The following is a 27,993-nucleotide window of genomic DNA, read 5'->3' as shown; positions in this document are numbered from 1 at the left end:
AGGTGAAAGACACCTTGACCCAGACTTCAAAACCCAGAAGCAAAAATGACCCAGCAAGGTGAAAAAAGAAGAAATTATTCCTATTTGACACACTTTCTGAGGTCTCACCTAAGTCTGAGAGGAAAACTGCTCTGATAAAGAGGAACCAGCTGTGCAGTAAGAACAGCAGCAGTCCAAGTGTTCTAATGTGTTAGAAATGCTGTATCTCGCATTTTCTTGGACCACTGAGACCAGAAAATAATCTATACTGTTCAGCAGAAATAAGACTATTTGTAAGCTCACAGTTCTGAAGAGTTATGATATAATTTTTTTTAGAATTTTTTTTATTGGAAATTGTCACTTTTCTTTTTCTCCTACTTTTTGAAGTACATAGAACGTAATTTGTGATTGGAACTACGATTCACAACTAAGTCAAGTATATCCTGTTGAAAGGAAACCAGCTAGTACAGCATATATTGCATCAAAACCTGCTCAGCTGCAATATCTGTGTAAACTGCAGGCCTGCACACATTCCTACTGCTCATAGTTGGTGATGCCAGGAGCATATTTCTGTACTTTTTTAACTAAAACTCCATTTTAGAAAAAGGTCTACAGCTGAGTGTTCTCAGCATATAAAGAATTTGCCTCTCACTTGAATGAGCTGTAGCATCTGCTTTTCAGAATTTCTTCCTGCTGCACAGAACTCATCACAGAACCACATTTCAGGGAAATTACTGTCTCTACAATAACACAGCCAGTGTGTTCATATCCATAAAACTGATCAGTCAACTATGAATGTATAAATATTTATTTACCTGCAGCATTAACACAACTGTCTTTACCACGTTCCACTGAGATTTTCTGCCATCCACTATCACAGTGAATCCTCGAGCTTTACACTTCTCACTAAAAGAAAAAAAAAAAAAAACACTTAGAAAAACATAAAATTCGATCTAAAAAGTGTCAGATCATGACAACTTTGGATTTCAAGCCTCCTGTAAAATACAGCTACACAGCTTTTTTCCTTATAGAAACACTGTCTTATAGATTTTTAAGTTTACTCATTTATAAAATAACTTCCAATTTTCATGCTCCAGCATATTATTAGATATTACAAATTACAATTTTTCAGTAGCACTGAAGTATCTTTTTCAGTAGCACTGGAATATCTCATAATACAAGTATTTCTTTACACTGCAGCAACTCTGAAAAGGTCTCATAACCATTAACTTGACCAAATTCCCACAAAAGAGATCAATTTACAGTGTCATATGGAAGACAAAGGGATGTCAGTTTTTACAAGGAGCATCCAGAAGAGGACTTGCAAGTAAGCCCATGGTTTAACATTAGTTACCACACTAGGTATTATGTTCCAGGTTGAAATTCTTGTGTTGGCAAAGTTATAAGCAAATAAAATCCATGACATTTATGTGAGGTAGGAAAGCATTATGTAATTTTCCCCAAATCTGCAATTACAAAACAAAGCTACTTCTGTGATCTCCTTAGCTTACCAAAAAGAAAGCATGCAACAATAAGCATTATGTTTCACAACAAGAAATTAACTGTCATTTATTTCATGTTTAAGCTGAGCTTCATCAGGTAGGGCTGGAAGACAAATTCATCTTGGAGTTCAAAAGAAAAAAAAAGAGGGGAAAAAAGGCACTTAGCTAGCCTATTTAGGAAAAATTAATTAAACTATCTTAAACAGTTCATGAATGCTTTTTTGGTTTTAAGGAACCTCTAAGATCACACACATGATTTTTCTGGAAGCAGCCTGAACATTCAAGCTCCATGAGTGCAATTTCCAATCAAAAGCAACTCAAAAGGCACAATATTATTGCTTTTAAGAATAAGGTGAAGAGTTTTACTACAGCATCTTGAGACATGAGTTCCTTAGGCTCACGAGAATCAAGCAGCATCAGCATCTGCTCCTCTATTACTAACCCTATAAAAACCTCCCAAACACAACAAAATACACAACCAAATTCAGAAGTGATCTACCACTTCTAAAAAGTTGTCAATGCAAATGTTTGTACTTAAGTTCAAATAAAAAGCAAAAAGCTTAGTGATTTCAGCCACAAAAGGGAGAATACAACAAAGGAAGCAAACTTCAATATAAACAGACAACATCATAACATTGCCACTTTTATTCTTCTTCAGTTCTGAACAGACCTCTTCAGAATCTGAGAATTCTACATACCATCAAAGAAAGGCATAACAGCAGACTTCAACACTAGGAGTAGGTTGTCTGAAATTTTAGAACAGCTTTACACACATATTCCAAAGAAATTCTAGCCAAGGCACTTTAAGCAGTTATGCCTCTCAAATTTTGGACAAATTTGAGCAAATCCACACTAGACTGCAGATCTCAAACCAGTTGTAGTTACATCATATGCCACACACAACTGAATTTAAAGTCAAACATATTACGTTACCTTACACATAGAACTTGGGGGAAAAAGCAGTATTAATGGTGCTTGGACAGCTAGTGGGTTTGGAACAACATCCCTCCCCTCAGCCCTATTTTTCCCAAACACTGTTCAGCAAGTCTTTCCAGAACTGAAAAGAGAAATGCTTAGGCCAAAGTTTGCATTTCCCACTGAAAAACAACATGTGAACCAACACGACAATGATTTTTCCATACTGCCACCAGAGAAGAGAGGTCATTTTTTCCACAACTGACACAGAGCATTAAATGTGGGAACACTGACTTCACTTTCAAACAGATTTCCCAGTTTCTACTGAGTACAAAGAGCACTTTGGTGCAGCTTTTAGACAGTTATTGTTACACTAATATATGTAAAGACATACATCAGGATGAGACTGTGGAATAATTAATGCTTACTAGAACAAGAATGCCTGCATCTGTTCCATAAATACAGCCAAGTCCTTAAGTCAATGACATGACTTGTGTGGTTGACCATTTGGTGTTTCATCACTTCACAAAAGACAACAAGCTGTTTGAAAAACCCTAAAACTTACACACCTAAAATGTTGTGCAGTATACTCATATACCTACTGATGTTGTACTTTTAAATAATTTGAATTTATTCTTTGCTTCTCTCTCAACAATCAGGATTTTTTTTTTGAAGTCTTATCTACCAAAAAAACCCCCAGCATTAGATCCTTTAACTGTGTTTCATAAACATTTATAGATTACAACGTGCAGAGTACACTGGATATTTTTAATTATGCCATTGTTGCTCTGTTTCCAGAAGAGAAATTTGAAAAGATACAAAAGCAAACATTTATCTGAGAGGCTCCTTTTCTTTATAAAGCAGTGGCACATGAGAGAAAAAAAAATATGATAAAGATCAATCCCTGGATCTTAAGAAAACAGAAATGCAAGTAACTAAGCCAGGACCAAAAACTGGCACTATAAGCTGGCAGTGGTACATGCACAGAACTTGAACAACAGTGACTTTACAGCAAGCTATGGATGACAGGATACTCAAGCTGTCAGGCAGCACATTCAAGCAGTACCACGAGCTGCTCACTAACTTCAGTAAGACTGTATATTTTTAAACTTAGTCACTTTTAGACTGAAGCCCTACAATGCTTAGGCACATAGCACAGGAAGGGCAATGCTGCCTTGATTGGAAGGGCTCATTAATTTACTTAGCAATTTAAGTGCACTATCATTAAAAAGAAATTATGAAAAAAGCTATCCTAAGAAGGGAGAACATAAGGACGCAAAAGGACACAGACAAGCCTTAGTACACATCCCTTAGTTTATTGGGATGCATGTTTCTAATTCAGACAGTATCAAATACTAAACAAACATTTATATAAAATTAATTTGGTAAAGAAGAGCAAATAAAATTAAAAACAGTGGAAAGATCTCTTCTACAACTGGGGAAAAAACCAAAACAGCTCGGAACAGACTGCCTTCCAAATCACCTTGGTATACTTAGAAGATAGTCTAGTGTGACACTCAGCTCATCCATACTCGTCTGTTCGAGGCATAATGGAATCGTCAGAATGAGGCCACTTCTTCTGTCCTTCCCTCCTGTTCCAGAAAGAAAAAGTAATTACAAAGTTAATGTGATGAGGTTTAAGTAGAAGAAATACTTTGCAGTTAAGTGGTCTTTAGCTTCATCATAAAAGCAGTCTTTAAAGTTGCTGTGAAAACTCAAATGACATTTCAGCTCTCAGTTGTGAAGGTTCACTCACCACATGGACATCAGAGCACACTCACCAGGGCATCAGAACATAGCCCACATCCACAGCTATCACCATTTTTCATTTAATACTTTTAATATAAACAACACAACTCAAGTGTAGCAGAGGCATTATCTTTGCATTTTTAGATTACATTATTAAAAAGCAACTCCTAGACCTTCCAGACTACCAGCCTGTCAGAAACCTAGTCCACTCCCAAGCTGAGCAGGTACCCAGAAGATCCAGCTGGAGCTCCCAGAAAAGCAGGACTTTTCTAGTACCACACAGGCTGCCCATGACACATACTCTAAATTGGCAGCTCCTTCAAACACAGAATAATTTCTAGACCCACTTACAAACAGCTAACAGGCACCTCAAATATATATTGAGATACATATTTCCAACCGCTTGCCTTAAGCTTCATCTGCATTTTCAAACTTTTCTGGCAAAACTTATACAAACAATATTAGAAACAGTAAATTTTAATATATTATCTATTTCATTAAGGCAAAAAACGTAACCACAACACACTTAAGCACATGTAGGAGTCAATTACTAAAGACTCTTCCCTGTATTTAAAAAAAAAACTGTACAAAGACATCTATAATCACAGGTTTATTTGGTTGAAAATGAAGCAAAGTAAATTTCTGTAACCTGAGAAAGAACTTTATTCTCAAACTGTTATTCACATGGCTAAAGCAATTAAATTATGCTTTTGCTTCATAAAGTTCTTCAGTAGAACTGAAGCTCCATCTAATCAGTGAACAGTAACAGCCTGCAGAAATAAGAAAAGGCACGAGCACAGTAATGCTTGCAGACTCATACACACATGTTGACATAATTTGGTAAGAATTCCCCCCATCCACGAGGCGCATGCAAGATAACAAACAAACACTGTTTACACAACATATGTTAGAATCTTAATTGCAACAGGCCTTTTTTCCTTGTTTACAAAGCTCTGCAAACTCTAAATTTGGAGTTGTAAAGATCCAACCATACACAGATATTTTCCACGTTTTTGTGAAGGACCTACTGCTTTCAGTGGTCTGCTGCAGAAGTTGTGTTCCCCTCCCTTCATCTCCTTTGTGAGAGAATCAAGAAAACAGCAACCCTTTTAAATAACTGTATTTCTAAACTGAAGAACTGAAGAGTGGTGCTGTATGAGAAAGGAAAAATGGACAATCTAAAGCAACAGTAATTTACAGACCGTCCACCCTTCTGTTTCTGAATGGCAGAAAGCCTGAAACTGGAGCGAGGAAGCAGAGATAAAGGAAAAATGCCTGGATTTAAACAGCACTTGCTGAACTGACTAAACAAAACACAACCCAAATCCCAGAAATATAATCTCTTGACAATTCAAAAAAGACCACACTAATTATCTAAATTATTATTTCATGGCAAGTCATCTTTGTGTAACAACTGACAGGTTTTTCCCCCTGCTTGTAAACATTGCTAAGGAAAGAAACTGAGAGCATCACAAAAAAAAAAAAAAAAAAAGAATATTTTACTTCATTTTGCACCAAAGTGGTTGTCCAAGGCTTTTTATTGACTTAGGAGCTTGCCTTTTCTTCTCTGCTATGCATAATGACTTAGCAACATTAAAGCTACACCAGCCATGGATTTCCATTAGAAACCACCATTTTGCTTCCAGAAAAAGGCAGCATCAACATCAGCTGTACCAATTTAACCCAAAAATAACAACAGACAAATAAACACTGCAGGACATTTCCCTAAAATACTATTTTTCTGAGTATTTGTTTTTTATCATTAATGAAACTATATGGAGTAAAATTGATGTAAAGAGACGTGATGAACTGATTTGTGCCTGTCAAGTTACTTTACTTACACTGAAAAACACTAAAAAAATCTTGCTGCATCAAGCTTTACCAGTCATTAAATTAAAGCACCCACTAATACTAATCAGTTCCAAAATAATCAAACCTGCTTAGAAATACATAGGCCCAAAATGGTTCCTAGCATTTAAAATGCCACTCAATAAATTACTTTCCACTAAGATTGTCTGTTTTTGAAATGGATCAGGCAGCTTTAATAGCAATTTGAAAATGCACTCTAGTTAATGAGAACGTCCCCTTGCAATATAATGCTGAACAACCAACTCACTACACATCTGCTGCTACTGTGGAAGAACTGTCCCAGGCTTTAATGTGAGTTGAGTTTGAGGGGTTTGATTGTTTGTTTTTAAAAAGGAATTGTTATACTTCCAATTGCTGGGGACAGTATGCAAATTCAAAGCAAAATAAATCCTATTAACAAAAAGATCAAGTTTCACTTCTCAGGTGACTGGAGCAGGCTAAACTAGACTGGTTAAAAACAAACTAAAACTAAGCCAGAAGAATATTTATTTCAATGTTTGTCAATTTTTGAAGTTGACAAGTGTTCTGTAAGTTACCTACCTAGGCTGGATCAGACAATCAAACACCAAGAACTAACACAGCCATCTACAACAGCAGTTAAACCAGAAAGAGAATGCCATCCACCCTTTGAAGCCTTCCCCCCTCTTTTTTCTTTTTGGCAGAGGGAAGAGAAAAAGTAACCTTCAACATAAGATTCAGGAAGTTTTACTAAATACAATGATAATTACAGTCTTCCCTGAATTAACTAATTGGAATAATCACAGTGTTACAATGCATGGTTAATTCTGCTTCCACATGTTTCTGTATTGGAGAAAAGACAGGTGAAAAGGAAAGAAGAATCTTCTACAGAAAATCCTGAAGATATTCACTCTGTTTTTCTGAAATCAAAAAAAAAACTAGAAAGCCAAACCAGCAAGGATTATTTTTGGATGTCCATTAAATCATCGGTCTCTTACATATAGACTGAAACTTCTTAAAATCTTTGTGGGTTGAGCTACAGGCTACAGCAAAACCAAGTCCTAAACACCAACACCAACAGCTTGGCTACTAGATAAAGGGTTCCAGAGACTCTTCTGGAATATGACAAAGTACTAACCAACAATATATTTTTGTTAAATACATGTAGCAAATACAAATAACCAACTTAAATATCTCATCCAAATTATGCAGGGTGGAATCAGTTGAGGAAAAATGAAACTGTACCTGAAAGAAATGCCAATTTTTTCTTCAGAATGGGTAATATTACCGACGCTTCCATTCTACTTCGGATACTTCTCGCAGCTCTGAAATACAAGAAGTTGAAGTTGTCAGGCATGGGAAATCGGGTACAGTGTTTCACAGTGTTACACTTTTGTATTCTCCTGAAGGAAGAACAGAACACTGTAACCAAAATCTAAAATACTGTAAAAATTTAAGAAAAATATCATTGTAGGCACTTATCCATACAAATATTTAATTAAAGATTTCTTTTCTCTCGTTGGGAGGGGAACAAACAGTCCAATCACAAAAACCAAAGCAGAATCTCAACCAAGGACAACAAGATAATTTATATAAGATCCCATTTCCCAACCCTAATAAACTACAATTAATTTACAGGTAGGTTATCTGTTTGCTCATTCAGATGTAAAATAAGTGCAAATAAGATTGTGCTTTTGCACAGTCTGTCTGGTATCACCAAGAATATAATAATTATCTAATAATGTTATGCTACATTTCTGTCAGGACACTGCCTTTACCCTGCCATTAGCAGAGCTCCAGTTGAAGAAAAACATCCAACAGCCTGAATAACTATGCCTTATCTATAATCTGCACCTGGAAATGCTCCTGCTTTTTTGCCTCCTCCTTGCCCTCATGCAATTTTTACTGCACTGTGAACTGCAATTCACCGTGCTGAGACCTTTTTGCTTCACTGACAAATGCACAGGATGCCTGAACTGCAAGCTTCCCTTCCAGCCTGCACAAAGTGGAACTGGCACCTGCTCGTGACTTTCTGAGATCCTATTTCCACAGATCAATCCATAGAATTAAAAAACCTAACTCTGCTCAGAAATACACTACTTGAGATGTGCCAATAGCCAGTCCAAATAAGAACAGACCAAGACTGATTTTCTTTTGTTTTTCATTCCAAGCCCAGGGCTTTGGACTGCAACCTGCAATTCTCCATCTGGATACTTCAGAATGCACACACAGAGAACTTTTTTCCTGGCACGGGGGAAGTTAACGGAATGAAAACTAAAATGATTTAGAAAAAAAAAAAAAAAAGAAAACCCAAAAAAATCCAGAGAAATCCAAATAGCCTGAGGTAAAATAGTTATTCCTTTTCATGTTAAAACTATCATATTATTATAAAAAAGAAAAAGCACTTCAGCAGCTTTTTATCATCTCTTCCTGTTCTAATGTGTAACATGTCACAATGTTTATTCCCATCTCTTATCCCAAAATCTCCATACTGAAGTGCAATTTTTGCCAATTACATAAAATTCACACTTCACATATTACAGAAGGAAGCAAACAACTTCCAGTTGTCTCAGGAAACTGAGTCCCATAACAGCCTCAACTTTGAACAGCTACTCAAAAAAGCATCCTATTAAAGCTCCCTGTATGCTTTAGACAAAGATTTGTAGTTATTTGTTGCATAAAACACAAAATCCAAGAATTACTCAGGCAGTCACATTTGTCTCTTGAAGCACTCTGTATAACAAACTTTTTAACTTTGGCAGTTCTGTTTATTTTTCCTTTTTTGAGATGTGGAACACATATCTGAATGATTTTTCCCTTTTCCCTTCCTCCCCAAGTTACATTTCCAAATTATTACAAATACCTCTTTACTATAATCAATGAATGAAGTTCAAACCTACACACACTTCATTATCTTGGTCCTTTCACACAGGAACAAAAGTCTGCATCAGCTTACTGACTCTAGGGAACATGTTTCTCTGCTGCTCTGAAAAGACCTATTTAGTTAAGATGAAAGCATCGCTTGGCTTTCTGCCACAGTAGTGGCGCTGTCCATGGATCAAAACAGTTCTTTTATTCAGTATTTCCTGGAACCAAAGGAAGCATTCTGTTCAGTGGAGGGAGCTGAGTCAGACCAGTCAGAACAAATGCTGATAATTCCAAACACCTAGCCTTTGTTCCATAAACTCCTCAAGTTTACAATCACCTCTCTTCTGTGAGAGCTTTGATAGGTTTCATCTAGAAGAAAACTCTCACCAGAGCAGGTAATCTGAACATGCCAGTAAAAAAAATCTTCACGTTTGAAAAACAGGCTCAGCATCCTTCTCTATTTTTGACACACAGTCTCAGGATGAATTAAATGAAAAGTCTTTTATTAATATTGGAAAGTGAAATCATTTCAAGGAAGCTGGCATCTACGTTCCAATGGGAGCTACTAAGGGTGTTTTGAAAGGTACACTGCTTTCTACCCTTGCAATGTGTTTAGACCTACAAAATAGGTAAAGTCTTCAGTTTATTAGACGAAGACAAAATGACAGGTTCTTAAAAATTTTCCATCAAGTTCCCAATTTATCATGAAGAAAGAATGATTTGTTGCTCAATATTCTACCACTATTTAGTTGAAGGAAACAGATTTGGTGTCTATTCACCAATAAAAGACAAATTTGGTTTCATTAAACATGGAAAAGCTACAGGAGAAAAACAAAAGCACTGAAGAGAACAGATCTCCTGTGAGGAAAGTGAAATACTTCAGGAAGCCGCATTTTATCACTTCCAAATCAGAAGACATAACTTTTATATGCTGAAATGATACAGATATGCAAAAAATAAAGAAGGCTAAATTTATTTGGTGAATTTCAGAAACAACCTAGAGAGCTGTGTGCCCACCTAGAATCTACTTTGCCATAATACCATAAACCAAACTGTAGAACTTGCAGTTCTTTTATTTAACTTGTTTCCTGGACACATTCAATACACTTTGAAGAACCTCACTGAACTTGTGTAGAATGACATAGGCTTTCAGGTTATTAAATCAATACAGCAATGTCAGTCTCCAACAATGTATTCATTCTTTTGAAGATTTCCCCAAGAAGGTGGCAACACTAAAATCTCATACTTGTATCTAAAACCTAAATACTTGCAAGGCATTCCAGTGAAAAAGAAAACTCTTCCAATCCCCTTGACAAGCAGAAATTAATACTATTTGTGGAGAAAATTCTCTAACATACAAACATGAAATATGTACATATTAAGGAAAGAATGGGAAACAGTAAACAAATAGTTCAAAAAAATGCAGAACAGGTAAAAATGCAAACAATATTTCAAGTTGCACTCCAATGTGAAATCAAATCACATTGTAGCAGGCTGCATCATCTATCATTTCTAGACTCTGGAATGATTGTAAATGACCATGTTTTACTCCAGACTTTTACTCCAATCTAAAATTTTGCAAGTTCTTCCAAAAACAAAAAACAAGAAAAAACAATGCCCCCCAACAAACAAAACCATACAAAAAAAACCCCAAACCAAAACAAAAAACAACACCCAAACCAAAAAAGCAAAGAAAAAGAAACCAGACCAAAAAACCTCCAAACAACCCAAACTCACATACAATAAATATTATGTGTAATTCCTCAAAGTGCAAAATTTCTTATGAATGGAAATTTTCACCTGCATTTTGTGCTACCCACATTGTCACTGAATTAAAAAATTAAATTAAAAATGATGTCCAGACGCTGTTTAAAGCCATTGTAAAAGTCTATTAAAGACAGGAGAAGAGGGACAGGTTGACTACACAACTGGAAGTAAGGTGTCAGAGAGCAGCTCTCCTGCTAGTAACAGGTGTTTTCTTTCTAAGCAACCCAGCAGAAATCACTGCTCCAAAATATTAACAACCAAAACAAACTCAGGCTTAATGCAAATTAATATTAATGTGTTTATTCACATTTGTTAGACCTGAAACCTTTAATGCTCTCAGTACATGGTGCAAGGTCTTGAAATGGGTTAGTCTGCACATGAGCATCTGTTGATTCAAAGATTCAAAGAACGAGTTCTTTCTTCATTCCTTTAGCATGTGTCTCACAAGAGCATGTAGCTGGTCCATTAAGGACCACAAGTAAGGAAGGACCACAGAACTACGAGTAAGAAGAAAAGGATCTGGTTTCTATTCCCTGTTCTGCTATGAAATATACATATGGCTTTCAGCAAGTCATTTATCCTTTTTAGTCTCCATTCAGTTCCTCCATTTAATTCTCTTTTTACAAGAGTATTGTGATGTTTAATTCATTAATGTTTTTGAAGACTTGAGAGATTAGAAGGAGCTCCACAAATCTGCCTATAAATAACCAAGGAGCAGATGGGCAGCTACATTCAAAACTGTAGCAGCTTGCAAGTCCAAGCAGAAACAATAGCACAAATAACAATAGACATTCTGAAGTACCAAAGGAAAAAACCTCGAATCATATAGAGTGAAAACACTTTTTCTTTTACATCAGCTTTTGAATTGCAGACCTTCAAAACTAACATCTTCATTCTCTAAAGCCAGCATGCAGGCTTTTTCAGATGCTAACTTCCACCCACAAAGCATTACTCTCTTTTTCCCTGAATCAGCTTAAAACAAGTTCATCTGCTCCACACAAATAAAATCCGTGTGTAAAAGACAAGGAAAAAGCTGAATATCATAATTATCTATGTAGATTAACATTTCACCTTCCTTTAAAGCTACATTAAAGGATGTCATCTCTCCCACAGCAGAGCTGTACAAAGAGAGAACACAAACGAGGTGTCTCCAGGGCTGATGCCCCAGGGTAATTTGAGAAGCACAAACCTGCCCCAAAAATAGAAAAAGGCTGTAAATATTTATTAGTTAATGCTGTCTTCAATTAAAAAGCACCTGGAAATTGGCTACTCAGCTGGACAGTTTCAAAATAACAATAGAACCTGACAGATGAACATCAGCTTATGTATGCAAATGCAGTGTTTGATTTTACTCTTTAAGATATTATGAGCAGCACTAATAAATATTTAACATTAGAGCTCTCAGGAGAAAAAGTAACTCCAGATATTTAAGGAAGATCAAATCAAAGTTTTTGCTTTTTCAACCACTTTGGTATTTTTAATTTTTTTACTACCATCCAGAAAAAGCCCACAGAAATTTTATACTACGTCTGAAGTTGTACACAACAAAAATATTCCTGTTGTCTGTAACTTGTTAATTCACACTAAAGAAGTAAGAAAATAAAAACCACAGACTAATTTCATATGTAAGCTTCTTTAATTTTAAAGCAAGATGCAACCATATAATGCCATTTCCATTACACATGCACTGTTAGGACCTCAACACAGCAACTTGCTGTGACAGTTCAATGGACACACTGAAAACATGCTCTGACTTGGGTTAAAGCTGAGGTTAACAGCGTGCTAGGCCATGATCCAAAAGCACATTGTCACAGCCACAACAAATTTAAGCTTGGAAAAATTCCAATTCCACTCCATTTTCACTGGAAGGTTCAAATCTTGACTTCTAACTAAAGTTAATAATAGAATTTAGAAGAACTGTCTGTTAACTACTTCCTCTATTTAACCCATCTTCCATATTCATTTCCCACTTTTTTCATCTCCTAACATTCTGTGAAAAAAGTGAAATAAGAAGACGAGCAACAAAACGAGTGATGAGCAATATAATGAACAGCAAACCAGGAGAACAGGTGAGTAAGAGGTTATGGCAGCTGAGAAGAAAAAGACATTGTGTGTCTGAGTGCTACCTTTGATCACAGTCAACTATTCATCTCACACAAAGGCAGAGCTTTTCCTCACACTTCCAGCAAGTGCCAGAGGGGAAAAAAGGAAGAGGACCCAGCACAGAAACAATGGAAGCAGGATGCACAGTAACACCTGCACATACAGCTGCCAGACAATAGCAGCACCTCAGTCTCTGCACACATCCTGGCCGTGCACAGGATCCTGTGCAGCAATGCCCTCAAAGAGCAGCACTCCTTGGGCTCGCTGGCCATGCTCAGAGAGCAAACTCCAACCCAAAGGAACACACGCAGACATTCCTAACCATGCTGCAGCATGTGACATCAAAGGTGAGCTAGCTAGCTAGAGTGAGCAAAGGTGAGTCTAGCTTTGCTAGAGTTTTCTACCCTTTCCAGCCTCAGTCCAAGCCAAACACACGATCTGTGCTAAGTTATAGCAGTTTTGAGGCCTCTTTAATCTAGAAGAGTAAACAAGTCACAGGTTTTGGATGCATCTCCATATTGCCTTTTGTGCAATATTCCTGTTACTTTTTGCCATTCTCTCGCATACAGTGAGAGAGACCATTTACCTTCCTGCAGAACCCCACAGCTTGTCCACCAGCATCAGCAGACCAATCCACCTCATACCCTCCTTCCCTTACAACAGGCAGCCAAACCAGCAGAAGCTGCAGTCACCTGGAACAATCCCACGTCACTTAACACGACCAAGTGACCACAGAAAACATAAAATGATGCAAGTTGAGAGGCTGCCTCTTCCACCACTTTTTACATAGCAATATCTCAATTGAAATGCTATGTTCAAAGCATGGCTGAGACATTTTCTCTTCCTCATGACACAGTGCTAAAACTCATTAAAAGAAAATGCTCGTTTTCAGGTCTTAAAATTTTCCTTTGTCAGAAGTCACATGGAAATAGAACAGAATCATATAGACTGAAAATTCTACCACAGAAATAATTTGTGAGGTTAGGGGGAAGAAAAATAACCTATAGATGGTAAAATAAAATTACATAGTCCTCTCCTAGGTCCTTCTTCTTCTTCAAAAAAAAAAACCACAAAAAAACCCCAATAAACAAAACCAGCATACAAATAACAAGAGTTTGGAAAAATAAATACCTTATCACCAGCTCTTTAAGGAACTCTCCAAAACCAGATTGTGATAGAAGATCAGAAGGCTCCTACACATTCAGTACTTCATGAAATGAATGAGGACAGTGAGCAGAATGAGATTGATTGGACAACCCAGGCCATGAGCAGCCAAGCCAAAAGACAAAGGCAAAGGACAAACAGCTGTACTGATGAGTGCAACTGCTGGCAGTCTGGAACAAATGAGAAACACTTTCCTCTGGGGTGCAAGATTAGAACTTCTTGTTCTTTTTGCAACACTTATATAAGAAAACAATCTACCACTTCATAACAATACACATATTTGGCATTGGTTACAAGTGCATGTGGCTCGGGGCCGCAGGATTCAATTCCCAGCTCAGTACAGTGACACTTGACTGAGTGGAAGCAAAAAGAAATACTCCCCTACACCAAAAGGCATCTTGTGCAGCAGACACAAAAGCAGTCATCCTTTAGGAGTGGAGAAAACTGACCAAAACAAGATGACAATGAAGAAGGGGCTAACAAAAAGTCTGTTTGCAAATCCCTAAAACTCTGGGTTTGCTCCCTGGCCAAGAAGTTACCAGCTCAGGAGTATGATTTTGTGTGGATCTTGACACACCCTGAACAATTTCCTCTGCCTATAAAAAAAGACTTAAAAAATTACTGTTGTGTGTTCCTCCATCCTCACTGCACAATACACAAAGTATCCATGATAAGGGTAATAATAAAAATCCCTTCAATCAGAAATAACTTGAAAATTTTGCTAATGTTAACCAAACATGAAAGTACAAGAGAATTAAATATTTTAGATCTGGTAAATAAATACCTTGTTCACATATTTCAGAAATCCACAAATTCACTGGTCTACAAAGCAAAAATAATTATCTAAGATGTCCTTAAATTAGTGGGTGCAGGAGAAATAAATCTTAACTTTCGTAGATGTCTTCAGTCTTTGTACTCAGATTAAAATTTCTGAACATTTCAACTGCAAATCACAAATTGAATCAGCCACAGCAATCACCTGCAGTCATCAGAGCACCTCTCCCTCTCTCTTACCCCGTCATAATAAAACATGTAGCCTTCCACTACCAAAATATAAATCAATAAATAAATGGTCACATGCTTCAGAGAACATAAAATCAAGCTCTCTAAGCTGCTCCCTGGAGCATCCTGCATAGATGCAACACTCATATATTTTCCAATTACACTATTTTCTAAGGTCAAGTGAGAATGCAAAATGAAAGAATTAGCAAACAGAACACCAGCAGAGAGAAAACAGAAAACCTGCATTGGGGTCTCAAGTTCAGCCATAGATATCATTTAGTAACCAAAATAACAAGCTAACATCAAACCCATTTATCTTATTCTTTGAACACATTTTTGGCCTTACTTGGTCTGGTCAACACTTATCCTTCATAATACCTCACTTAGAACACATCTCAAATACAACTCAGCCAACATCACAGGAATTTATGTTGGCTCTGAATTTTCACATACCTACTACATCTATCTCCCTTGAATTATTGTTTCTGTAAAGCCCTAAGTCATACCTTCATCTCCTCTTAACTATTGTAATTTCCTTCTTAATGGGTTCTTTATATCCCAGCACTCCAAACTTCAGCTTGTCCAAAATGCAGCAGTTCATCTTCTCACCTGGAAACAGGAAAACAAGACTCCAGATTGATTTTCACTTGCTTCCTTGTTGAATTTAGTATCTGCTGTAAGGTTATCCTCACTTCAAAAATCTCTCACTCTTACTTAGTCTGAAGAGCAAAAAGCTTTGCCAACACGTTTTTCTACTTGCTCAATCAAGGTTCCTAATTCTCTCATTTATCTTCCAGCACAAGCTTATCAACGCCATCAGAGCAGCAACAATTACCTCGATGCTATTAAAACTTCCTTCCTTACTCTCACCCACTACCACAGAACCATCTTAAAAAGAGAATTCGCCTACCTCCAGTCTTATGCTTAAACACCCTCTAACACACCTCCAGCCACTGCTCTCCTCGTGAGACACTACCACTGTGTGAGACAGCAGCACAAGCTGCACTGTGAGCTGCACGGCCAAACAACGGAATTTAGCTTTAGTATCGGTTTTGTTTATTGCTATAGTGCCTTTTAAAGACATCTTAGAAGTCACAAAACAAAAACAAGTAAGGCAGTTAAGTTAAAGAAGGCAAGATTTAAAGCCTAAGTAAGTTTCTACATAACCAACTGCAAAGATGTTGTTCTAGGCAGTACAGTCATCAGTATCCAAGAAGAACCAAATATAATGCCTGAAAATTATAAAGATTTATTTTTGGAAGAGACCTATCTTACTTACCATTGGTACTGGAATGCAAAACTGTCTGCTAGGATTACAAGTTTGAGCTCCAGATCCCGGGTTCTGTAAATTTAAATGAAAGAGTATTTGACCATATTTTTTGATTTTGCTACTCAATCTAAAACTTCATTTCCTTGGAAGTTGAAAGCAAGAGTTTCTTACAGAGCTACATGACAGGGGAGTCAACATTTCCCTTGTATATTCACAAATGCTAGTAAGCTAAGCATTTGAGTTCAGTGGGACAGCAGGAATCTGCACTTTCTACCAAAACATATGGTAGACATCAAGATTGTTTATAGTTAGCAGGCAATGCTCCTGAGGCAGCACCGGAAGCAGCGGGAAAGTAACAAGAACCAGAATCCCTGGAGTATGCTTTCAATCAGAGGTAACCTACACGGAGTTTTAGGCTAAATTCAAAATACAACACTGTTAGTAGATTTTTTTTTTTGAAGAGCAAGAAGGTATTCCTACAAAGGTACTTACTGTTACAAAATTTAAAAAGGCAAAGTATAACTTGAATAAGAAAATATAAATAGTCTCTCTTTGTATTAGAAAATATGGAATTAACATATAAGCATCAAACGTTAAACCTCAGCAAATGTTGTAAGGCTTGCACGAAACCTTGGAACTTGATCAAATTCCACCCATGAAACAAAACCCGACAACAAACCCCCAAAACTTCAGATTAGTGTATACTGTGTAAAAGGCAAAGTCAAGATGACAAACACACTTCACTGGTTTTAGTGTAATTCTGATAGGTCAGTCATTACAGCAATCTAACTCACAGGAAATTTTAAATTAAAAACACCCTTCTATTAATGGACGTTTTCTAGTCAGCCTCAAAAAGACGGGAGAGAAGGCAAGAGGACACATCTACAGATTGGGAACAAAAATGCAAACAGCAAATCCTTGAGACAGCTTAAGTACAGACACACTGGCAGAGTAGGCTCTGGAAATTTACCAGAAAAAAAGCTTTACCAGAAGCTGCCTATTGAAGGTGTTCTGTATTTCCCCACCCATCATCATTGAGGAATAAAGGTGTTCCTCTTTACAATCTATTCCCAAAGATTCTTGGCAGTTAGATAGCACCGTATTAAAGTTCTTAAAGAAATTCCTGTGGTTTCCCTTCCTTCTACCACTCTCAGGCAACAGCCAACTGAAACTGAGCTGAACTTCACCTGACTCCTTTACTTTGTTGACAGAAATGACAAAACTATGTGAATTTCCCCTGTTTACATAAGCTTTACTGAGAAATTTGAATCCATAGCCAATTTAGAATTACAGCCTACAACTCCAGGAGACATCATACCAGTTTTTCTTCCACTAAATATTCTTCTAAGAAATTTAAAAATATATCTATTTCCTTCTTTTAAGTTGTATTTCTAGGAAAACTGATGTTACTGATCAATTAAACTTCAGACAAAACATCATCTATTAGCATACTACTCCAGGAAAAACAGTCTGCTGAGATAATGTTACAGGACTCTTCAAGCAGCAATCTACGACCTAAAGAATTGTGCAAAATCCTAAAATCCACCCCTAAAACCACATTGTAATTACTCTTAGGTTTGGTGGAAGATTGTCACAAAATCACTGGATTATTAAGATTGGAAGGGACCTCTGGAGATCATCTCTTCGAATGGTTCTACTGGAACCCCCTTTGGACACATCCCTGTGTAATCGCCGGTGGTGACCCAGCCCAGGCAGGGCTTTGGATGTCTCCAGAGAGGAAGACTCCACAATCTCCCTGAGCAGCCTGTTCCAGTGCTCTGCCTCGTTCCTTTGCTCCCGAGAGAGCAAGGCATGACCAGCACCTCACCAAGCCGTAGGCCTCTGAGCAAGCTGCAGTTCTAGCCCGTAGCCCACCTTCCCTCTTTTCTCTCCTAAGTTTCTGCTTGGTACACACAATGGTATTAGGACGATAAATTCTCGCATTCAGATAAAGGAGAACCCTTATTAGCACAATAATTAGTAATTATTAGTAATCCTATAATGTGGTAACAGTATTTATTATTTACTATACACTGAATCTTAGCAGGTGATGTCACGGAAGGGAAAAAAGGGAGAAAAACCCAGTATTCCCCAATCACAGTGAATTTTAATGCATGAACAAAGTCAAGATCCAATTGTGAGGACGCTGCAGACACTGCAATACTAAAAATGGAGAGGACCAATATTTCCTTTGGGATGCAGAAAGATGAGAGAGCAACAGACAAAAGCATCTATTAATACACATCCACATAAACCTCATCAGTTTTGCTCATCAAAAAACTTACAAAAAGTCAAAAAAATAAAGAACCGTTCTTCCCTAATTGTTTCCACTCTTGCTTCCACACACTCAAATTTTTTAACAAAAACAGTGCTTTAGAGCATCGCCTTTGTACAATTGCCTAGCTAAAAAGCTCTGTTAAGGGGTAGCAAGGGACAGGACAATTATGGGGCAGAATTGTCTATGGACAATAGACCTGTCAAAAATCAAAGGAAGGGTAACCACAGCTATGAGCAACCACGTCTCCAGCAGTGAATCAGCTTCCCGACCGAGCAGCGCTTCCAGAAACCCAGGAGCGCCCGACGCCGCGGCAGTGACACGGCCGTGACTCGTCCCCAGCCCGCCGCCGGACTGACCGGCGGCCACGCACCGCCAGAGCCCGCACCGGGAGCCGGGGAGCCCAGCCCCGCCCCGCCTGCCTCCGGCTGCCTCTCCTTGCCCGAAGCCCTCTCGCTCCTTGCCGGGCCTGCCTGCCGGGCCCGCCGGGAGCGGCGGCCGCCCTCCCGCGCCCGCACAAAGGCACAAGCTCCGCCGGCCGCGGCCGCTCGGGAGCCCCCCTGGGAAGCCCCTCCGCCGCCAGCGCGTCTGCAGCGGCGGCACGAACAATGCCCCAACCTGTTGCGCGGGCTCCCCTGGGCCGCGCCGACCCGCCGTGCCCCCGGCGGGCGAGCGGCCGGCAGCGCCCACCGCGGGGCGGCGAGCGGGGCGAGGGCGGGCTGCGGCCGGGGCCGCTCCGCCGCCCCGGGGGAGCCGAGCCGCCGCCGCCCGGCAGAGCAGAGCAGAGCGGAGCGGAGCGGAGCGGAGCGGAGCGCCCCGCGGCGCCGCCGCCGCCCGGAACAAAGCGCGGCCAGGCCGCAGGGCCCGCGCCGCCCTCCGCGGGGCTGGGGCCAGGGCAGAGCCGCTCCGGAGCGCGGGACTTACCCGATGCGGCGCTGCGGGTGCCCGGGCTGGGAGGACGCGGGGCGGAGCCTGGACCCGCCCGCTCCGGCCGGGCTGCGGTGGCTAACCTCGGCCGCCTCGCACCGCCTCGCTCGCCCGGCGGCAGCCCCTGGGGACGGGGGCGGCTCCGAGCCCTCCTCCGTCGGCAAGGAGACGGCGAGCGCCGGCCGCAGGCGGGCCCGCCCCCGGCCCGCTGCCCTCGCCCAGCGCCGCCCGTGGGCGCGGAGCCGCCGCGCCGCCCCGCCCCGCCGGGACACAATGCGGCCGTGCCCGGCGCTGCGCCCGCAGGCCGCGCCCCGCCCGGCGCCCGCAGGCCCCGAGGGTCGCGGTACATACCCTGCGTGGGGCGAGCGGCAGTCTGGAGCACTGGCAGCCGCGGTAGGATCACAGCACCCTCGCCCTGCTCTGCGCGGAGACGCGCTGGGCGTGCTGAATGCGAGCCCAGCGGCTCCAGGTGAACGCTGGGAGTGCCTCGGGCAGGTGCCGGCTGCACCGGGGCTCTTCGCCACTCAGAGTATCGCAGAATATCCTGAGCTGGAAGGGACCCACGAGGATCATTTAATCCAATTCGGCCCTGGCGTGTATTTTGTTTCCCGTCCGATGGCAGATAATAACCTATTGTCTGTCTTAGCTCCTGGACAAGCACCCTAAAACTCTGTCATGCCAAGATCAAAATAATAGAAGCAAAAATGCAGAAAGAAATGCTGTGAAGAAGGCTGCCTGGGACACTTGCCTTGCACTCAGCCTAACCACTCTAGGACAGGTTGCAGTCCAAAATCTCCTATCTGAATACATCCTCAGGTGACCTAATGGCTCTTTGAAAAATTGGCTTCTGCAAACTCTGTCTTAACCATAATTTTGCTCCTGGTTTTTCCAGGGCAGTTGAATGTAATTTACTAAATCTCATTTCTCACAGAGGCTGCAACTGCTTCCTTTCTTCCTTCAAAGCAAGAGTTTGCAGAACCGCCTCCGTTCACCGCCTTTCCTGGTCGCTGTGCAGTCAACATCTGCTGCAGCCGTGGCCCTCACCGTCACCATTGGGGCACGCCCGTGGTACTGACCTCATCCCCGGCCTCTGCCAGCTCGGAAAGCTGTCCCTGTCCCGGAACACCACCCACTGGACATGCAAGAGCTAAAGATACTGCCATTCAGATTGAGGCATATCAGCCAAGGCCTGCCAGCCTTGAGGACATACTGCCTCTGTTGGGCCTTTCTTTCCTGGAAGAATACTTAAAACGGCTGCAGCGAAGAGAGAGGAGGAGCAAAATTATTTCCTTCACTACCTCTAGAGATAAACAGAGATAAATGATCAGCTTCCCACCAGAAGTAATTTCTGTAGAGAAACAAAGTCATTATTTTTTACCTTATTAAAAGAGGAAAACTTTAGCAATATTTTAAGTGTGTTCACTAATGATTTCAGAATGTGCCAGCTAGAACTTTTAGAGCACTCTTCTACATTTATGCTTATATATATATATATATATATATATATATATACGAAAAATATATAAATATATATATAAATATATTACAAAAATCTCATGGTTACTTATGGGTAAAAGGTAAGATAATAGAAGCTTTCACTATTCATCAATTTTACTTGAGATCCCTTGGGCTGTATCTTTGTAAGCTCTGACTGTAGAACAAATAGTATTTCAGAACACTAGGTAAGTGATCTGATGCCCAACACATGAAAACGCAGTGGGACTGGCTAACATATGTGTGTTTGATCTTTGAAAGGAGCAAGACAAAAATCAACAAAGGAAAAACTACAGCTGGTGGTCAAACATGAATTTCTTATTTCACACATCTAAGATCCTCCATAGTGCAGATTTTACATTCTGTGTACCACACCTGTCACATAACCTACACAATAAAGGAAAATGCACCTAATAAAACAGGGTGGTTTTGCTGTGGCTTGTGGATCTCAAATTTTCAGTACACATGAACTGATTAATCCTAATAAATTTTCTCATGGTTACTTTTGGGAGAGGAGAGGAGTGGGAGAGGGAAAAGAATTCAGGCCAAAAGGACATAGACCATATTTCTCCATTTTTCTGGTCACAACTGGAGTCTGTTCTCAAGGACAAAACAAGGTTTCTGCAGAGGAGAAACAGAATTCTTGCATTTCCTTCCATAAGAGAAGTATACCCAAAAGTCACTCGCGTTTGTAATCTGGTTGGAGATATGCTAGTTTAAATATAAATATGTTGCAACAGGTTTACTGACTTTTGGTTTGCCATGCATGCTCTGCTTAATGAGTTGCCAGGACAGAATCTGACATAATTAATTTTTTAAGGTCATACCATCAGTTTAGAGTTGTAGTTAATTGCCTTTTCCATGCAAACTGCCAGTAGGAAGAAATCAGAGGATCAAGGATCTATTTGATTAAAATGACCCTTAATACATGGTGCTATTCTCCAGCAGCTGTGCCAGATTAACTCAAATACAAATGAAAGCAAATAGGCTGAAAACATCCTGAGCTCTGGGCACTGTGCTGCGTGCCAGCACAACAGAGCCTTTGTTGCAGGGTAGAGCAGTGCTCTCACAACAGAGTTACTGCTTCCAGCTTCAGTCATTGCACTGCCACAAAAATCAGCCTTCAAAGAAAAACAAACGAACCCCCCATACACATATACTGGACACCAGCTCGAGGTGGCACTGGTGCCATTGATCTCAGGTGCCACCAGATGTGTCACTGGCTGTCCTGTGCAGCACCCCACAGGCCTGTAATGCACCTTGCCTCTTGTTCCATGTGCCACTGGGCACAGGAAGGTCTGCCAGGCACAGCCTTGCACCTGGTGGGCTGGAAATCCTCCACCTGGAGTGATTTACTTTGTTATTTGCTTTCACATCTCCCTGCAACAGATAGGCAATTGAATTTACTTGTAGCACAAAAATGAATGTGAGCAGTTAAGTTAATGTGAGCCAGCAGTACCCAGTGTATTGGCTAGAGATGTAATTTGCAGAACAGTCCAATTCATAAAAGGTGTATACTGAAAATAAGCAAATAACTATATGCAGTGGGATAAGTATAGGCTGGCAGCAATGAATTGTAAATAAAAGCTGTGGAATGTTTTCTATATGAAGCTTTCTGATCATGACAAGATGGTATCACCGTATTCAGAGGTAAGAAGCAGGGGCATCTAGTGCTTTAAAACCTTATTTATTTGTCATACAGCCAGATTCATGTTGGAAAAACAGTGAAAAACACCCCTTCCATGTTGATAAACAGTATCAGGAGGTTTGGGAAGTCAAAGTGACAGAAAAATACAAGTATTCAGTGCACATTGAAAACATCACCGAAACAAACAAAAGATCTGCAGAATTCAGTACATGAGCTACCATTCACTGGCTTCTGAAGGTAAGCCACATTCACCTATTAGCATCGAGATTTGAAATGCCCCTTTAAACACAAATACTAGGTTTTAATCCTGAACTGAGGAGTGATTGTTTCTTCTGAAAAAAAAAATTACAACAAAGCCTTAAATTGTGCTCTTAATAGAATTTGAAACTCGAGTCCCAAATAGCCCAAACCCATGAGATTTTGTTTACTGACTGGCACAGCCTGAAAGCCTGGCACTCTGTGTAGGCAGCTCATAGCAGGTTTTTGAAGGATCTATGTTTTATTGTACTCACACTTATCAGAGGGTGTATAAAACAATATTTTAAAAGCTTGGCCATAATTTTGAAGTTCTTCAGTTCAATTATATATAAAAAAAAGAAACCATTTTATAAAGGTATGAGTGACATGAGATACAGCAGTATGAAAGTGCAAGATTCTGAAGAATCTGGAGTGTTTTGTGGGGGTTTTTTTTTATGTGCTTCTTAATGCTCAGCTAGAAACAATAAAGTATCCCCTGATCTCATCATGTCCATCCAAGTACTAGAGGCTGTTGGATTGTGCATCCTGCAGCAAACTCTGCAGTGACTTTTATTACTTTCTTTAATTGCTTTTTTATTTTCTGTGAAATACAGTCTTCATAACTTGTTCTTTCTTGAATAAAATAAAATAAAATAAAATAAAATAAAATAAAATAAAATAAAATAAACAAAAGCCTAAGGGCTGCATTTCCTGAGAAATATTTAAAAGTAAGCAAAGCTATCTGTAGTTAGTTTTTTGCTGCTCAGATTTCTTAAATATGAACATGGTTTCCTTAGAAATTTATTTCAGCTTGTGAAAGGAAAATGGTTTATACTGGCAGCATTTTTGTACAAGGGGGAATGCCTTCCTTTCTGCACAGTACCAAACATAAAGTTGGTTCTGATGTCCTTCCCCTGTGGCCACAAACATGTCGTGAGATACAAGGGCAGGGATCTTGACCCTGTAGCTTCAGTCAGAAGGTACACAGCAGCAGAAGGGAGGTGGGCATGTCTCAGGCCGTGTTTGTGGCCACAGGGGAAGGACATCAGGACTGTCTTTCTTGTTCTGTTGGTGCATGTGCCATACCACTGAGCAGGTTTGGTGGGATGTCTGCAGCATGCTCTGTCTCCCGATGGCTCAGTCTGATCAGGGATTCCTGCTGGTGTTTGCTGAAGAAAAGGAGCTGTACCCTACTAGTTATACTGGTTAACCATACTGGTTATCACATGAGGCATAGCAGCTCTCAGAAGACATGACTCTGAAATGCTAACTATAGAAGTAGCACAGAGACAGAGCTGATGATCAATGACATTTTGAATTCTACAAATCACCTGATGTTCTGCTGGAACCATATTTGCAGCTCCATGATGCTTTCTTCTGCTTGCACCACAGAAAAGGAAAGAAGGGGGATTTTTCTAATGAGACTTGATTACCATCTCCCTGCAACTCCCTTGCTCTTCAGCCATGGAGTGTATTAGCACTGCAGAGGCAGCCACACTCAGTACCACCACCATTTTTGCTTACATTAGATTTACATTTAATTTCAAGCTTTAAAACTAACTATTAGCAAAATGTTCACAGCATAAAAGAGGTTAGCTGGCAATGTCGCTCAGGGGTTGAGAAGTGGGTGTCCTGTACTGTAGCTGTTACTTTGTGTGGTCTTAGAAAAAGGGAATACAAAGACAGCTTTACAATTTTTGTGTGCATTTCCCATTACTGTATGATTCTACATTCTAGCACAGTTCTGACATGGTGATGTTACCAAGCATCTTCTTGAGAAAAAAACTCTTCTCTAAGTTTCTTCAGAGGGCCATAAGGAGGGTGTTTGGAAAGAGGATAAATTGAAAGGAGCTTCCCAATAATAGACTTTTCTCTAAGTCTAATTAGATTAATCTTTCTACATTGACAAAAACTATTCACTTATACGAATGAGGTTCTGCATAGGTTCCTCTTCATATGGCTTGAAGTTCTTACATTACAAACAGTTAGGTTGTGCACTAACACTAATTACAATCATTGTTAGCAAAAGTGAATTGAAAAAGGATAAATAATATGAGTTACTTTTAGAGGCAATAAGAGGCAGAGCTCTTTGCTTTCAGAGAAAAGTAATTTTTAGGAATGAGGAGCTGAGCTGATTAAAATTCTTCTTTATATCTGCATATATGTCCTTAGAGCTACCTGACTTCATAGTTTATTATGTTCATGTAGAAGCTTTAAATTGTAACCTTTTCAGTAAAAAAGGGCTTATTTTACAGAGATTCAGTGTTATTTGATGTTCAATTACTCAGTGTTCAGTGTTCACCCAGAGTCAGAAATTCTCTTCAAGACAGAGAGAATATCATGGCTAAATATCCAACTATTTTTCCAAAGGAAGTAATTATATCTGTAGCAATAATTAAAAAATAAAACATCTTGGAATGTGTGGAGAATATTTCTCACTGCTCTATCAAAACTTTTGTGTACAAGCTTTACTTTAATGCATTTTGAAAGGGTCATTTTAAATATAATGAAGCATGTTTGTCCTTAACATAACTTATTTCTGAAATCTTTGTCAGAATGGCAAGGATTTTCAAACACATCCAAAATCCCTGGGAGCCTAACCACAGTACATGTTTCTAATCCACAGAGTGTTTTTAAATCCCACTGATTTGTCCTTGTTTTGATGGGGTTTTTTTGCATAGTTCACAAGTAGTTTGTAAAACTCTTCCTGTATCTTTTTTTTTTTCTGCACAATTATGGGCAATCAGGCTGCAATGATTATCTTAGTCACGGAGGTGGCTAAGACTAAGTGACACACATTACAAACAGGTTGTTAAAGTCATTCAGGCCACCTTGAGAATAAAGTGCCATTTACATGGAATTTGAATAATACTGTCTAATCCAAAGTGCTGATAATTTTCCAGACTGAGGCAAGTATTTCGTGAGCTTGTCATCTTTACAGTATTTGGTGTTATACAACAACTGAAATTTGGATGTAACTGCTTAGTACTAAATTAGGTACTTGGCACTTTGTCTTCTAGTACATGAACATAATTTCAGAACAGCTCATACTGAGAGAGAGGAAAAATAGGGCAGAGATTAGCAAAATCATGCAACAACTTTTACTTAATAAGGTAATACTGAAAACCTTTGATAAAAACAAATATTGTTGGACAATATTATCATATACTAAGTTACTCTACATAAAATTTTGCATAATGTGAAAATTTACATTTCTATATGTAAAAAAAAATTAAAACCTCTTCCCTTAGAGACTCACAGCAAGTTTTATATCAGCAAATGATCCTTTCTAAAGAAAAGACAGTTAAATTCCCTCATATTCTTCCTATGTACCAGTGAGCAGATTGAAAACACAACGTACTGTGAATTAAACTTTCAGTTTTCTTTATCCTGACATAGCAGCAAATTGCCCTGATGAACCTTCCTTCTTAAAATTCATGAGCATGGTAAACGTGTGCAGTCAAAACCAGCGTGTTTTTAAACCTTCTTTAGGATAAGCAAGCCCCAGATATTTTCACTGACTGGCCACCCAAAAGCCCTCGCAGAAGGAGGTCCCCATGTCTGCTGATTGTTGCCAGCAGTGCTAGTGCTGACTCCTCTATAAAAGCTCCTCAGCAGCCTCTCTAGCTGGAGTGAGGTCCTTTCCTGTACTCAGACCTGCTGGCCTGCTGAGTCCCTGCAGTCTGCACTTCAGTTTTGTGCCGTAAGGGCAGCAAGCAGCCTGCTCAGCTTTGCCTCCTGCTGACATGAAACCTCGTCACGCATTTCTCTGTTTAGGTTTCCTCCCCACCTTTCCCTCCCACCAAGCACGCTCTGGGTGTAGCTCAGAGGGCTCTCAATGCACCCGTCTGTCAATGCACATCTCTCCAAACAGGCTCTCCTCCATGGGGGCCATCTCAGACAGACTTTGATAAGCCCTAACTTCACTTTCACCTGCCCTCCTTGCCACTGCCTTTTGTTGTGCATTTTAATTTCTGCTGTCACACAGTGAGCCAGGCTGGAGGAATAACTAAGATCGAAACCAGATTCTTTCCCTCCCTGCAAAGTTGATTTATCCAGCACTTCCATCAATGGAAATATTCATCAAACTCTAGCCCGAGTTAAAAAGTAAATCCTTCCTGTTGAGTCATACGTGCCCTTCCCTCACAGTACTCAATCTGCCCATTGTGCCTTTCCTGGTGTCAGTCCTTCTCTTCATTTTCCTGCTGTCTGACAAGTTTGATTAACCAAGGTTTTCTAAGCTGCTTCTGTGCCATTCTTCAAATGGCTTCCCCCTGTGACAGCAAAGTTCAGGGGTCCTCCAATATTCAAGTTTTTGAACATGTCAACCTCAGTGAGAATGTGGCAGGTTACACCTGTGCTGTGGTATTTAGTAGCACAGAAATGTTTTGACATCAACCAGAATTTCTCAGTTGCATAAACATTGCCCTGGAAGTTATGTACAACTCCTTCCTTCATTCTTTTTAATTTATAAACCATTGTAAGAAATTAAACAGTTTTTGATAGAACGGGAAGAAAAGTCTTTTCATAGTTCTTGTGTCAGTCCTGCTAATCTTCACCAGTACAATTAGTGCTCTTGTTTGAAGCTGACTACTCATGTATATGAAGGTGCTGGTTTCAGTATAATATCTGCAGAAATAGACATTCTTTTTGCACCAGAGTGCAAGTCTTGTTCAGGTTGCCTCTGGCGACAAGGAGCACTGTTCATCTCAAATATTTCTGTAGCTCCACTGGCAGGGTTGAACTTCAGATCACCTATAAACCATGTAAGTATGTAAATAGTATAAAAGGCTTTAAAGCAGCTTTTCAGTTATCAGCAGTCTTTTGGAACAGCACAATGAGCTGAATGAAATATGAGTCCAACCAACAAACCTGTCTTTGGATACCTCTGTTTGTAAAGTGTCTGAGTCCAGACCCAGGCTGTTCTACCCAAAGGCAGTTTACTTCCCAGAGCCAGTGTGCAGGATCAATCCCAGATCAGAGCTGAAAATGCACAGCATTTGTCTGCTCCTCACAGGGAGCAGGACACGGCTGTGCTGATTGGAACATTCGCAGCAGTTAATCTGCAGCAAAGCAAAACAGAAAACGAATGAAACCCTAAGTATTTTTGTGTTCTGCTTGGTAAATTAACATTGTATTTGAGTTTAATCCAGATTATGCCTTAAAATTTCCCCCCTTGAATAAATTTAAAGTTTTTCTATTCTGCATATTCACTAATATCTTTATTTTTATCTGTGGCCACCATGCATTTTCTCAGTTACTCTTT

The 27,993-nt window shown here is 39.8% G+C and overlaps 1 protein-coding gene across 6 annotated transcripts in view; it reads right to left on the bottom strand.

Annotated features, from left to right (window-relative positions):
- SESTD1 (SEC14 and spectrin domain containing 1) overlaps nt 1-19,487 on the bottom strand; it is a 51,008-nt gene extending 31,521 nt beyond the window's left edge. For 2 of the 6 annotated variants that reach the window (XM_063400423.1, XM_063400428.1), the window contains exons 1-6: nt 19,346-19,485; nt 16,156-16,218; nt 15,383-15,485; nt 7,218-7,297; nt 3,880-3,988; nt 795-885 (exon numbers count right to left, since the gene is read on the bottom strand). In XM_063400423.1, the coding sequence (XP_063256493.1) occupies nt 795-885; nt 3,880-3,988; nt 7,218-7,272 (255 nt within the window). In that variant the 5' untranslated portion in view covers nt 7,273-7,297; nt 15,383-15,485; nt 16,156-16,218; nt 19,346-19,485. Of the gene's footprint in view, nt 1-794; nt 886-3,879; nt 3,989-7,217; nt 7,298-15,382; nt 15,486-16,155; nt 16,219-19,039; nt 19,219-19,345 lie in introns of those variants that run through there. The other 4 variants (XM_063400424.1, XM_063400426.1, XM_063400427.1 and 1 more) reach the window with 4 other exon arrangements.
- Nucleotides 19,488-27,993: the final 8,506 nt, after the last annotated feature.

The sequence above is a fragment of the Prinia subflava genome, chromosome 6 (genome assembly GCF_021018805.1).
Source record: "Prinia subflava isolate CZ2003 ecotype Zambia chromosome 6, Cam_Psub_1.2, whole genome shotgun sequence".
NCBI lineage: Eukaryota > Metazoa > Chordata > Aves > Passeriformes > Cisticolidae > Prinia > Prinia subflava.
Note: the sequence above shows the minus strand (reverse complement) of the source record. Positions and strands in the feature narration are given on the sequence as shown.